The 15,390-nt window shown below is 44.2% G+C and overlaps 1 protein-coding gene across 4 annotated transcripts in view; it reads right to left on the minus strand.

Annotated features, from left to right (window-relative positions):
- lrp8 (low density lipoprotein receptor-related protein 8, apolipoprotein e receptor) overlaps positions 1-15,390 on the minus strand; it is an 86,872-nt gene that overhangs the window by 35,785 nt on the left and 35,697 nt on the right. For all 4 annotated transcript variants that reach the window (XM_011615113.2, XM_011615111.2, XM_011615112.2 and 1 more), the window contains exon 3: positions 8,872-8,994. In XM_011615113.2, coding sequence (XP_011613415.2) covers positions 8,872-8,994 — 123 coding nt within the window. The remainder of the gene's footprint in view (positions 1-8,871; positions 8,995-15,390) is intronic.

A 15,390-nucleotide genomic window follows, 5' to 3' on the forward strand; every position in this document is an offset into this window, starting at 1 on the left:
ACACTGATCGACCTCAGATCCCAGCTCTCATTACTTACACACATTTATGATGCAACAAGATTTCCTGTAAGCCAAGAAGGCTGCTTTCACTGACCTATAGATCCAGTAGGATTTGGCTATTCTCAGATGCACTCATCTTTAATTTCTCTGTTTCAATAATTTTAGTGCAAGTGATTGAGAATAAATAGCCCACGGAGCGTAAAAGCCACTTTATTCCTTCTATCTGTGTAGAGCAGCGAGGGAGGGGGTGCTGTCACAGACACAGAAGACTGTCCCTGGGGGGTTGAGTCCAGTAAGTGTCTGACTGACAGCCGGGTTAAAAGGATGTAATTTGGTAAGTGACCGTTTCAGGGCCAATACGCGAGGTAGGCGGAGTCAGCTGCAGGGTCAGCTGCCGAACAAACGACCTCATATAAGCGAGCAGGAACAACGGGAACCACGGCCGATGTCGGTCATGACAAAAATCCTTAACCCTCCTTCTAGCCGTGCTCCGTGTAGGTATGAAGGGAGCGGACATGGAAACGTGACGCTGCAGCCGTCGGGGTTCCGTTACGTGACGAATGTAAGAAAGGGATAATGGACGCTCCGAAGATTGGTGGAATCCTGTGGGATCCACAGCAGAGTTTCCTAATTGCCTTAATCAGTGTGTCACCATTCCCACTGAGCTGAAATCAACGGGATAAGAAGTCTATTCCACGAAGAGGCCTCTAACGCTTGTGGGAAGACTATTGTGACGCCAGGAGTCATAAGATATTTAACCAGTAGTTCCTTAGAGGATATGCAAATGCTAACTGCAGCTAACTGCTGTAGATGTAAAAGGCTTCTCTTTGAGCTACCTCATCACCATATTTCACCGAATGGTTTGAGTGATTACTACTTCATTCTGAGGGATATTCAGCCTTTCATGAAGTTCAGAAAGTGTGATTGAAGAAGTTTAGCTGCTCCAGAGGTCAGAACATTCGTTTAGCGCCGCTCCTGTCGCGCACACATCCTGCAATTCAAAACAGCTCCTAACCAGAAGTGGAAGAGACTTGTCACGGGCGCGTGGAGCTCAGAAAAGCACTGTTTGTCAGTGACTTTAACACCAGCCGGACTGACACAGACACATACCAACGCTCATTGATTATTATGAGGGAGAAAATCAAAGGGATTCCCAGGAGACATCAGCACAGTGATGTTTTTGTGGTTATCAGACTCAAACCAAAGGGTTAATCTCTGCAAATGTGACGGAATGAAAAGGTTTGTGAAAAAATATGAAATGGGTCTGAAGGCTCTTGGTCACATCATCAGTCAAACCTAAACTAACAGGCGGTCTATAACAGCCATCGTCAGTAAAATAGGATAATTAAATTCATGTTTCAGCCGTGAAGTTGCCCCATAAATTGGTAAGTGGCTGCTTGAGAACAGTAAATGTTTATTACTTCGAAGGAGTGGGGGGAGATGCCGCGGCGACTTTGACTTCACACAGGAAGCACCCAGAACGCACGTCAGGGTCGATGGGTAGGAATCTGATCAAATTAGGGCTTTTTCTGACCCGGAGGCTTAAAGACGACGGACTTATTCAACCGGAAACATCTCTACGACCCAGCGCAGACATGCGTAGCGTGGAAAAAAACACAAAAAAGGAAACAAACATGGGGTGTGGAATGTAAATTTCCCCAGGTTATGCTGTAAGCTAATGCTCATGAATGTGCTGAAGTGCCTCTGATAGCATACTCTTTAATGAGTCCAGTATATTGTTCACTTCATGGTTTCAGTGTTTGACCTCCATATTGTCCCCCACGAACATGCAAGAAATACCAATTTTTTTCAGTTTTAAACCTTGAAATGAAATGAAACCAAGACATTTGACAAGATGACATCACGACAAATTGCTTTTAGGACAGGCATGTGAGCTTTTTCACGTGTAGCCACAGTCGCTCACATCACCACGGTGATGCTAATTATCCCCGTACACTGTGTATATATGTGGGAGGGGAAAATGTAAATAAAAAGTGGCTTTATGCAGCATGCACCCACTTAAGAACCTCACGTTTGAAGCCTGAAGACAGATATTTCATATGTATGCCCCACTTCATGCGCATATGCATTCAAACGCGGTCTGAGGAGGGTTGCGTACATTGTCGTCTGAGCCAAGCATGGATACATCAAATACACGGAAGTGGAGGAGTCTGTGAGCATCTAGGATTATCTACGTCCGTGAGGAAAACGGACATAAGGAATGAAAAGGTGCTTGTGTTTCAGGCCGTAAATGTTTCAGGACCCCCACGTAATAATGTTCTATACATGAGACAGCCATTGACATAAAGAGAAAGCTCTCTGTGCAAATTTAATCTGATCGTTTGTGTCCTTTATCAGACTTTTCTGATGTAAATGAGGAGTTTAGCCTCGCAGGCCAGAGCTGACCCACCACCCCCCCTGCGCCTTGTCCTTCAAACGCGAAATCCAATTTACGAAAAGGGCGCTTGTGGTTAATATCAGATTACATTTTAAATGAAGGTTATTGTTGATTAGTGGCTTTCATTGGAACACTGATCTCCTGTTATTGCAACCCTGATGTAGGGAACAGGAGGGGTGGGGGAAGAGGAGGACCAAAGTCAAGGGAAAAAGGAGAGAAAAACAATGGAGAACATGTTCTGCTGTTTAAAATAACTCATTCATGGGGACTGTTTGGTTTTTTGAAAACCTGGTTTTGCATGCGTCTGATTGGCTGGTGTGATTTTAGACCCTTAACCTCTGACCTCTCCACGTTGCTGCGATCTTCATTTTGCAAATGTTGTATATCGCATATCGACTTTTCCGTGGAAGATTTAGGAATCGGCCTCGGCAAACGCGTCTTTGTAAACAGCTCCACGGCACGAGGACACGAATACATTTGAAAAAGTTCACTATGAAGACTCTGTTCTGCCGTCCTGATGCTCCTCGGGGACATTTCTTCAAGAAGGATGTGCAGTGGTGTATGCAACCTCACTCTTCTTCTGTTTCTCTCACTCTCAAGGCGGTGTGAAGGAGGAAGAGCCTATTAAATGTAGTACCATTATCACGCTCTAGACTGTAGGTCTGCCAGTGCCGCAGGGGAAGAAATGCAGCGCAACACCAGCAGTCTCATAGGAAATTGCCACTTTCTTCCAACAGGTTCCTCTTAATGGTTGTTTAGTGGATGGCGCATCGGGTATTAAAAATAGCGCCAGTGGCTGGTGCCACATCTCAGCGAGGCTGCAGAAAGAGGGGAAAGAGCCCAGAGAGGGAGAGTGAGAGGCAGGTCCTGTGTGATGGGATTCACAGAGGACGGCGCTGAACTCAACAGCAGATCTCTGAGCTCATTTCCTTTGTGGCAGGTGATTCACAGTCCAGGTCGGGGCACAGCTGCAGAGATGGCTCGTAAAGGCGGACTAATTATCTGCTATCTGAAGTCTCCTGACTGGATTTGTAAGTTTTCCAGTACCTGTGATGCTTTCATGACAACAACAACAACAACAATAATACCTATATATTCTGCAGCCGTAACCAGAAATAACACCGATGTTAGCAAGCAATAAAAGTCTAGAAGTGGAAGGAAAAAGGACGAGAACAGTGCATACAAAAAATGGATGCCTGGATTTGCTCAGTATATATTATTTTTCCCTATAATTGATTCGATGACCTTTGGTATTTGTATTAAGCGATTGGTTCAAGATGAATGCTGTTTGCGTTTGTTATGTTAAAGCAGGACCTTCCTGTCTGTCTCCAGCTGGGCTCATATTTGCCTTCAACACTTTTTTCCTGCTAGGTTTCAGCTGAGCTTCCTGACCTTCTTGAAAAGAGAAGGATTTGGACACAAAAACCAAAGGTAATAAGCCAGTTGACACGATTTCATAAGATAATGGTTGTCATGCTTTTGCACACAGGTGGAAATCGCTGGCAGAAACAATCCCATCAGGATGTTTTAGCTCCTCAGGACACCGAGGAGCAGAAACATATTGATCACTAATCAATGGTAACCAGCCACAAGCAGGGGTCACTAATTGAATTGAATTGAGTTGCAGGAAAAACGGCATGGCGGCTGCTGCTGCGTCGGTGACTTTTTCCCGTCTGATTGGCACGTACAAACTAAACAAGGGAGGAGGGTTGGCATAAACAGCAGTTCTTGTTCAGTTAAACACACACAGTTGCTGATATAGGCAAACTGGAAGCGTAAAGAATAAATTATACAGATATGAAAACAAGTTTGCTTCACAAGAACCTGGAGCCAGTTGATAAAACTGTTGTGCTGATGTTAAATGTACGAGCAGAGAGCCACTCCTGTGTGAACTGTTTCCTATTTTCGATGGCTACATTTCTGTTTCTTGCTTGTACTGCAAATCCTGTTTGGTAAAGAATCATTGAATGGAAGTTTGTGTGCCAAACCGTCGCAGCGGGTCCCTGAACAACAGTCGCGGCAATGCTGCTTTAAAAACTGTTGCGATATTAAACTCAACGTCACTGATAAGTGTGTTAATCTGCAGTGCAGGGAACAGGGAAACTTGTGTTGGGCAGGTAATTGACACAGCCAAGGGAAAGAGTGTGTGTGTGTGTGTGTGTGTGTGTGTGTGTGTGTGTGTGTGTGTGTGCGTGCGCGCGCGCGTGTGTGTGAGAGACTCACATCAAGTAAATTGAAGCATTCAATTGGAAAAAACTGTAGCAGATTAAAGATAAATTATATCAGTCTGAAGTGAAATATCAGAGTGGCCACAGCGTGTGCACCTTTCAAATGCCAGCCTCTAACACACACACACACACACACACACACACACACACACACACACACACACACACACACACACACACACACACACACACACACACACACACACACACACAGGTTTGACCTGATTGAATGAGAAACAAGGTTACTGAGAGAGAAAGAGGGAGAGAGGGAGACGCCACCTGGGAAATTATGTCTGGTGCTAACGCTGCCTCAAGCATGAAATTGAAGCCATCCCACAATGCAACTCACGGGATCTTTCCCGTTCATATTCCAAAACAATTAACCAGCGTGACCTCTTGCCCCCTCGCTGTAATATGGTGGGCCCGCCTATTGTCTCCGGATCCCCGGCTCAGGAAAAACACACCTCAGTCGACTGGGGCGGGCGGAGCTGCTGACAGTGGAGCTTCGTCAAAGTTAAAGCTTTAACATTAGATGTTGGGATGGACAGCTGGCATCGCAGCTGCTCTCAGATCAGCATCTCAGACAGATTAAAACATCTGTTCCACACTTTTAGCTTGATCAGAGTACCACATGAGCACAACTGAAGCAATACTGGACTCATTTAACCATTTAAAATTGGTAAAATAAAGTGGCTCAGCCAGCACCATTAATAGTTTATTCCTTCTCCTTCCTTTGTAAATAAACTTAACAACAAACACAATGCAGCCTTTCTGAGCTTAACCCAGCAAAATCTTTCAACCCCCACAAGACTGAATTTTATGACTGCTTAGAGACCAGATTGGTGAAGCTGCGTTTTCTTCAGCGTTGCCATGAGCAACACTTAAATGCCTTTATTTGGAATGAACGTTTACAGTTTTAACATCACTGAACTGGAATCAGCTCTTGTTTCCCCACTCTTCTAATTTAAAATGGTTCATGATGGAAGTAGTAAGCCAGAACAACCAGATGTTGCACAGCTGTCCTGCACTCCACTGTCTACAGTTACGTCCCATAATAACTCTGTGAAATAGAAAAAGAGGAAGTTTGCAGAGGCCCTGAAAATCAAGGCTACCAAAATATGGGGAAACCCCCCCGCTGTGATGAAAGGCTCCATTTTGACAGTCTGTGTCTTTAGACAAATCTGCACCAGATGGAGTTCAATAAGAAGCAAAGTTTGAGTCAGAAAGTTTTGGCTTGTGCTGTGGAAGAATCCTCAAAGAGGCTACATGTTTTAATCAACGCCTGATTGTTGCTGAGTTATTTCATTAATAAAAGAGATGATCAGTGCAAAGGCCCAAAGTTTCATAGTCTTCAATATCAGCTCTCATATCAGCACCTCTGTATTACAAGAGTTTGTGATTTTTAGAAGGATTTGAATCTCTTATCTAATTTCTCCTCTTTGTCTTTCTCCTCTTAATGCTTAAGAATGAGGTTTGAAGCTGTTGAGCAAAGCCCGTGTCAGGATGTCTGTGGCTTTTTCTCATGAATATAAAATATCTTCCAAATCAGACAAAGCTTAAGTGCTCTTTGCACAGCATTTGACTTGATTTCCAAACATCAGAAGCATCACTTTGGCTTTCGCATGGCGGCCTGATATGTGGCTGAGAGTCACTCTAATAACCTTTTATTTTGTCACACTTGGGTGGTGAGAAGTGCTCCTTTAATCCCTGGAGCGCACCTATGCAGCAGCAGAGCAGAAAGAGACCCCACGCATTAATTTACTCTGGAAATCGACAACACGGCTCCTCCGATCTGCACTAATTTTCAAACTGCAGGATTTACGACACCTGGAATTTGATACCTAAATCATGCTCGGAATACAAAGAACCCACAGAAAAGACGAGCAGCCAAAAATTAAAGCAGTTTCTCAATGTTAAGGACGCCAGTTCAAACTTGTGAGCTTGAGCAAGTGTGTACTTTACGCCATGGCTGCTGCAGGTCATGGCCAAGGTGAAATGCATTGTGGGATACAAGTAAAGGCTGATGAATAGGTGTTAAAACGGGCCGATCATGTAAACTTGGAGCATACTTGCCCTTGTGCACTTGTGCATTTGAGGACATGGGGAGATGGGGACAGTACTCGGGTGGTGACAAGTGCGTATTATAATTATGAGCTAATGAAAGAGCAATCATTCAGCATGTTTATTGGATTGCAGACTGCCGTACAACAAAACAGCTATTATAGTTTTAGCAATTTATAAGCATTTTTTAAAAGCTTAGTACGTATAGATGTAAGCTTGTGGTCTGTTGTCTTTAAAGGAACTTTATATCTCACAAGGGTGAATAAGTGCTGTTGTTGTGAAGAATAGGCTGAAAATGTGATGACATGAGTCCAAAAAAGGAAGGCCGGGGTGTTAAAAATGGGTTGTTCTGGGTTGTGTTAGTTGGTGGGACCGATAAACACCTCGTATGAATTATGTGGTCGCTGAGGACAGGTTTTTAAAAGCAAACCCAGCAAAGGAAATTAGCAGTGTTTCCGTTGAAGCTACATTGACCCGTCCGCCTTGTTTATTTTCATCAATCACCCGTTTACTCAATAGGTTCTGGTTGCTGCTAACAGGACTAACGCCGCAGCGAATATGACAAATGATATCAGTGCTGTACATTATTGCAGAACACAGTGCGCAGACAGGCCCCCTCTTTGATGCCTAAACCACCACTCTGATGTGAACATGGTCCGCAGGAGCCCCTCCAGGCCCAGATTCATTTTCAGATGTGTAATTACAGCCGGCTCCTGAGGAGCTTGTGAGAGATCGTCTGCTCTGTCAGGGGCATCATCGGCGGTCCATAGTTAATCAGCAGTCCGCCAGCGGTCTCACAGATCAGCCCATTGATTCCCTCGGAGGGAAATCGATTCAATCAAAGACTCTACTTAAACTGAACTAATCAAAAAGTGGACGACACGACGGAGTAAAGAGGATGTGATACAAGCCAGCGTAACATGTTCAAACCTAGATTACATGAAGCAAAACCAAACTGTATTTGATGCCTTTACAGGACTTTTATACGCAACGCAGGATTTAGGCTGATAGGTGAGTCTGAGTGTTTGCTTTAGTTGTTGAATTATTTTTTGATGCTTTTGAAAACTGCTTTAACCAGTTAACTGGCCACAGGGTGATAATATTACCAACAGATATTTTAAATACGTGCGGGATATATTTTAAAGAAATGTACACATGAGAAACCATTTACACTCATCTCTCCATTCACACACGCTCACGGATGTGCGTGTGGCCGACGGGATCGATGCGTCTGAAAAGCTCTCGCGGCGTTCAACCTTGATTAGATATAATGAGACGAAACCACAAGTCCACTTATCTGATGAAATGACTCACAGATTCACCTTGTGATGAATACTAAGTGCAGAAATCGACTATACACAAGTCAACGGTATGCGAGGGCACACTCCGCAGCTGTGTGAGTGCATACAGACGCTTCTATACACGTCACAACTGGCCCGATCACACTTCCAGGGTCTTCAAAAGGGTCTTTGATCACCTCTTTCAAAATCATCTCAATAAAAAATGCCAGCTGGTGGCAGTTGAAGCCGCGAAGGAAGTTCTGATCGGCGGAAAAATACACAAGACTGACCTTTAATTTGCACTCGGTTCAGTGACTTATGAAAGACCGGTCGCGTAACACTGATGTATAAATTCAGGTGGAAACGTTGCAATATATACGTCTGCATACACGTCTCTACCTTTGCTACAATAACTGTTGAGTGATTTGAGAACAGAAATCGCACAACTACTGTGGGAAGTGTTCAGTTTTCATCATTGTGGCAGCATGTGGCCTCGACACGCGTCAGCGTCTCCAATAAGGGCTGTTTCTAAAGTGCTCAGTTTCTCATAATTACGTGATTACATGCTGAGAACAGACTGTAAAAGCTGATGAAGTATGTGAGTGCAAAAACACGTGACCTGCTGCTTGCAAACACAGCTAACAATAACTGCCAAATGCATTCCTATACGCACAATTATTCATTCCTGAAATTCCGAGCTTTATTCCTTGCCTTTGGAACCTTGAGACAGGTTTATGTGAGCTGATGTAGTGAGACACATATGGCTGGATTGTTTAAAGAACACAGTTGGCGCTCTCCCTTACTGCCCTCAGCTCTAGCAGAGTACGCAAACTGGAGCCGTGGCGTCGTTCATCTCGACACACAGCCGTTGGAAATTATACGTCTTTGCAGCTACGATACTTACTGCAGATTGCATCAGCCTCATCAGAGCCATCGGCGCACTCTGGCTCGCCATCGCAGCGCCACCGGGCTGGAACGCACTGGCCGTTCTTACAGGTAAAGTCCGTGGTCGCGCATGTCTTCTTTGCTGTGAAGGGAAATATCACATTAGCAACACCACAACAAGAGGATTCAGTCCATTTTCAACCTTTTAACACACTTCAGGTGTAAAATTATGTTAAACGCTCTTTGCTCCGAGCAGGATGATCGAAGAATTCTGAAGAATAAACCCAGTTCGACAGGTCTGAGCATCGGAGTGGATGCTCCAGGGGTATTTGAGCTCTTCTGTGGTTACCGCGCATTGGCAGCCATAGCAGAAGCATCAGTGGAAGCAAAAGCACGGAAACTACAGGGCATGTCTCATTCCATCAGGACATCAGCCCTCAAACGGATGAGGAATTTTTCTGCTCGGCCACCATCAGAACCTGCTTCAGATTATTATAAAGTTTCTTTTGACTCAAAAACTATTTCCACACATGGGCAAACAATACCAAGCTTGAGGCTATCACAGTAAAAGTGTGTGTGTGTGTGTGTGGGGGGGGGGGGGGGGGCTCTATTTGACAGCAAGAGCCGCTGGAAAAGAGAAAGCACTTGCTTGAACCTGGTAGCAATGACTTTGGCCTGACCATGATGAAATATACTGTATACAAGGGGGGTAGGTGGGTGACAAATGGCGAGCGTGTGTGTATGAATAATGCTGCGAGCTTTCTCTAGTGCCATTTGTACAGGGGTGATTTCTTCTGATCAGCAGCGAAAGTAACTGTGTAGGTTCTCATCTTTCACTTAAGTCCGGCGCTGCTGTGGACCACCTCCGTGACCATTTATTTAAAGCTGATGAAAATGTAACTTAAGCTGTGTCGCGCTTTAAATCACCCTTATTCTATGGTAACAAGGTAGCTCCAGAGCATTTCCTGTAGCACACGACTGTTCAGTCACTCAAACTCTACTTTTAGCTTCGCACATCACTAGGATGGAATTTCTTCTGTTGCTTCTCCTGTTGCTTCTCCTGTTATTTCCTTAATTTCAGGTGAGTTTGTACTGGTGATCGGTGTTTTCCAATGGTTCAGTACTGCAGTCAACCTTTTACTGCCCTGAGGATGTGCTACAATAAGCTATATTCAGTGTGTAAATGTATATATTAGCTTCTATACATGGTTGGCTTTGAACAGTTTACTGTGCAGATAAAGCATGTCTACCATTGCTCATTATATTTGTATGTATGAGAAAAATATGGCCAACAAACACAAAGGGACCTTTAGTGTAGATTAATAATTCTGAGAATAGAGGAGGAAGAGAAAGTCTTAGAGTGATGGAATTGGAAAAAGGTGAGGGCCTAGAATTAATAAAAGCGTATCCCTGGAGACCACAGGGGGAGCAGAGCTGCAGACAGAGGTAAACAGACAAGATGAGGGGAAAGGATTATGGGTGCAGCAGTAGGAGACAAGGTTAAGAAGGATGCAGAGGTGGTGTGTAGCGGACTGGAATCACAACAGACGGAGGAAATCCTCTTCTTCACATCAAACACAAAAAACTGTACCCCCCCCCCCCCCCCCCCCCCCCCCCCCCCGCTGAACATCTTTCCCTCCATCTCTGCCTACAGCGTGATAACAGAGCCAGCAGAACCACAGTGGAGGTTAAAACACACATCCGCCTAGATTAATCTTCACCTTTAAGATCCCAGCAGCGCTCACTATAATCCCATTCAGTCCATTCAATTTATGTCCGGAGTCACTGGTGTTGTGGACAATATCCAAACCCCAGAAGGATTCCTTAAAACCTGACCACACTTTTCTGTAATCCTTTGAAAATAAAAAAAAACCAAGTTGCTTCAGGAATATGATTCACCTTGGCCCTTCCCCACTGTACACAAACAAGCATGACCTTTTATTTCTGTAAAAATTACGCCAGTGGATGTTAGACATAAGACAAAAGAGCAACATCTGGTCTAAATGTTGAAGGACATCATACATAATGCAATATATGGATATTCGCTGCACCAAAAAACTGCACCACACACACACACACACACACACACACACACACACACACACACACACACACACACACACGCACACACACAAAACAATAACTACTTGAAAAGACACACATACACAAACACACAAGCAGCTGCTTACATTTACATTATGATGCACTGAAAGGGGCCGTGCATGATGTGTCATCCATATGGATCAGCCCAAACCATCTGTATGAGCTCAGGGAGGGAACATATATGTGTACATACTGTACTGAGGAACCGTCATCGATTTAACACTTTCAAATTTTACCCTGAGGTTAAAAACATGATAGTTTAACCTATATAACATGAAACTGAAGAGTTTTGTTTTTTTTTTAACCTCGATATGTTCACATGTGCTGTTTTTATTCATCGATGAATCCCATAAAAATCATTTCTGCTTATAAAATTCCTCACAAAAGATCGGGAAAACCTACAGTTGTGCTTTGCACCCATTACTGGATTATCCCAGCAGGATGGCAGGTAAGTATGGACCAGACAGGATCCATAAAACTGCCACAATGAAACAACATGTAGATATTATGTGACAGATTAGGAGACTTATTTTACCCAAAACTGCATAGTTTCTCAGAAAAGTATGAACTTGAGAATATATATGAGACAAATGTTATGGGCATAAACAGTTTATTTTTATGCATTTACGCTTGTCGGTCAGAGTGTGTGTAGAAAGTGGAGGGAGAGGCGAAAAATGGATTTGCCTCTGCTGTTGCCCTTGGTTAAAGAGTTAAAGAATGTGGAGCTTCAGTATCAGGACAGAGGCCGTTTATCAGCGGGCAGAGGCTGAACCATTACTGCCAACCAGTGTGACAGTACGGGAATAACCAAACATAATTTTAGTTTTGGAAGGGATTTAAAAGCCTGTGCAATTAGATTTCTTTAGATTTGAGAGGCCTGCACACGTGCGTGCATAAACGTGTGTGTTCAACACAAACTACAAAAGCTGGAGATGTGAGGATCCGGCTCTCCAGATCAAATACACCACATATTCGGCTCCATGGAACACATCAAACACCACCCACTGGTTCAAAGGAGCTGGCTACCATTTCACGCTCCCTCTCTGGACACAGGTGCGTCACGCCCGGGGGGCTTCGGTGAGTCAAACGCAGCCGCGAATCGAACTTGAGAAGTTGAACAGAGTAAAGGTGATCCTGCATGAAGGTACAACCATCAACGAGCTTTCATACGTTTCATTTTTTTGGTGGGATTTACATTAAAATGAGCAGCACGTGGGGTAGAATAATTATATGAGCATTTGTTGGGGAAGGCAATTAAATAAATAAATATGTACATGGGGGGATCATCAACAGGAGCGGAAGGGCTTAAACGGCAGCCTCTGCCTGCAGTCTGCGCTCTCTTTGATCACATTAGCAGAAATAATTAAAAGCACGCCCTCTGAGTCAACCATCTATGCCTAACACCTTTAACAAATATTAATTTAACATTACAGCTCAGGCTTCGCGAGCATGTAGTGTAGATATGCAACATAGGCCTTGATTAATGTGTCGATGTTTAGATTGGGAAAGCAAAATCGACAACACATATGGTACAGGACTAATTTATCCCTCCATGCATGCACTTGGCCGGCGGAAATGAAGCATCTCTTTGGGGCATGTTAAGCCATTGTCCTCTTGGCTTCGTGTTGTTGCCAAATCCCTGGATTTTTACTCAATAATGATGTCTGCCAAAGCTGCAGACCCTCCAAATCCTGGCACATTCTGGGCTCCTGATGCTCGTACCCTCATATATAAGAATGGCATTACAGCTCAGCAAAGCAGCTTAGACATAGAGGGCAACAAGGATGATGGTGTTGGGGGGATTAATGACCATATTATGATCCCAAGGAACATTAATGGAAGTTAGAAAATGACAAGTGCCAGTCAGTGATACTCTGCCTCCAGAATTTTCTCTTTAACTGCACCACCAGACATTCAAATCATATAGAATGATTTTAATTACTTTAATTAATAGTTGAGACAGCAATGTTTAAGCTGTGTTTAAGCCATGCACTAATGAAGTTGGCAAGACCAATTTTCCAATTTTTAAGATGTACTGTAAACAGCCCAGCTTTATACACACACACACACACACACGCACACACGCACACACACACGCACACACACACACACACACACACACACACACCCAGCAACAGGCCATCTGGGTGACATCCGGCTCTCCAGATTGACCTGCATTGATTTATTAAACAGTCAGACACTGATACTTGCCCTGTGATGCACATACACACACACAGACGACAAAGAAACACTTAATACCTCACCAGCCCACCCACCCCGGTGCTCCAATCTCATCAGACTATTGGACGGTCACTTTCCTAGACGGGGTCATCGTTTTAATGACATCAACTTTACGATCCTTTAGCCCATCCCCACCCACACATATAAAACCCCTACAGCACTAAATTTACCAGGGGGCTGTCAATGCATTTAAAGTGATGTCATCCCCAGCGAAATCGAGATGGATGAGCTTCCTCGGCGTGCTTCACTGTGTAATATTTCAATTTGAGTTTACAGATGTGTTTTTATGGGTCTGAACGCAGCTGATGGGATTTCACTAATTGGAGTTATAATGTGGCACAGTAGGAGGAAAAAAAGTGCTTTTATGGTGACCTCGTTTCAAAGGTCAGGAGATACACTTACACACACCTACTCATGCGTTCACTCACACTAAATGTCCCACTGGAGTCATAAAGCGGTGCGATGGCGATGGACTGGGGGAGGGGATATACAGTACTATATAACACCACAGTTAGTCAATCCCTTTGTGGTTACCCACACGGATACACACACAAACACACACATGTGCAGCCCGCTTGTGTGTGTGTGCTGAACATGCAGGTACATATTTTTAGATTTTCATTGTCGACACAGAAATGTTGACTGATAAATAACCTGATAATTCCAGAAAAGTCATTTTTTTAAATAGATCGCATGGTCATTGCTGATCCTGAAGGTCAACTCCAAACATTAAAGCAGCTGCACTCCAGTGGCAAAATCAAGATTCATCAACACAGCTCTGTAATTACTCTCCTGCTGAGTGACTGACTGACACTCAGACGCGAGATACCCCGACCCGATAACAATGAGGAAAAAGCCTTTCACGAGAAAACAACATTCCCGCTGACTGTATGAATCTATGCTCCCCGCCACTCTTGTATTTCCCCTCATTTCCACCCCGGTGCTTCCACCATCGCCATTCAAGCCCCGAATCGCAGGCATGGGGCGCGCTCGTCGCTCCACAAATGACAAATTACTTCTGGGCTTATTATCAAAAATCAGCGCTGGCCAGAGGGAGTGGTCATGGAAACGGGGAGAGGAAGAGGTGCTGGGGAGCCAAACAAAGCCTGCTGAGCGTTTGCAGATAAAGAGGGGCACGTTTCTCCCCGCGCAGACGATCCAAAAGAAGCCTATTCGATCACAAATGGCTGTCAGGCGGAAGCGACGCTCAGCCCTACAAAGGTCACCAGCACTTGGGTTGCTTGGACAATCTTGCTTCTTTGTGATTTAGCTCAGATGTGCATAAAAGAGAACTAATATTTGCCAAAGTGACAAAAACAAATCCTGCGATGTGCTTTTGTGCAGCGCTGTGAGCTTTGTCTGGTGACTGTGGAACACCATTATGTTGTGTGACGCCCCGACCCCGCCCCTCTCTGTGTTCTCCCAGTTAAACAAACCACTGTACCCAGTCGCCGTCTTTTGTCTGCTACGCTCCTCTGACACACTCGCTCGCATCCTTGGCACTTTGGCTCCTTCTCTCCTTTCTTCTTGTCCTCCCATCCATTTTCCCTTTAGCAGACAGTTGTGTCTTGTGACGCACGGATGGTTTTAAAGCGCAGCGAGTCCTTAAATGAAACCGTTCGTCTGTTTGAAAATAAATGTAAAAATTAAAATAAATACTGGGTGAAGAGATTGGTTTGAGTGCTTGATTGAAGCAAGGTTAGGAGAAAAGTAAAGAGCAGGATGCAATTTCTATGACTGCACCAAACAAACAAAGAAAAGAAAGGAAACCAACTAGAAGTAGGTTATTTTGTAGTGAATTTCAGGATTATTTGGTTCCGTTGGTGTAATTTCTATGACTGTTAACGTTCTGTTGAATACACCAGCACTGTGGGAAATAAAGTGATTTGTCTCTCTAACCAGATTGTGCATCCTCCCCGTGATCCTGATCGGTTCCTGACATTCCCACAGTGCTCAGCAGCATCTCGGTGCGGACTTTTTCCCCGAACTCAACGTTGTGTCTGACTGACTGATTTCATCACTGGTGTCTAAAGCACAATTTTACCAAGTTCAGATAATCCAATTAAGGCCTACATGTAGCAACACTGATTAACTGAAAGATGGATCGACTCTTCGTGGCCCCCCAATTCTGCTTGCTCTGGGAACTTTATGGGAGGGAAGAGGAGAGCGATTTGACACAGCCTTTGTTGCGGCT

This window comes from Takifugu rubripes, chromosome 20 (genome assembly GCF_901000725.2).
Source record: "Takifugu rubripes chromosome 20, fTakRub1.2, whole genome shotgun sequence".
NCBI classification, from domain to species: Eukaryota; Metazoa; Chordata; class Actinopteri; order Tetraodontiformes; family Tetraodontidae; genus Takifugu; species Takifugu rubripes.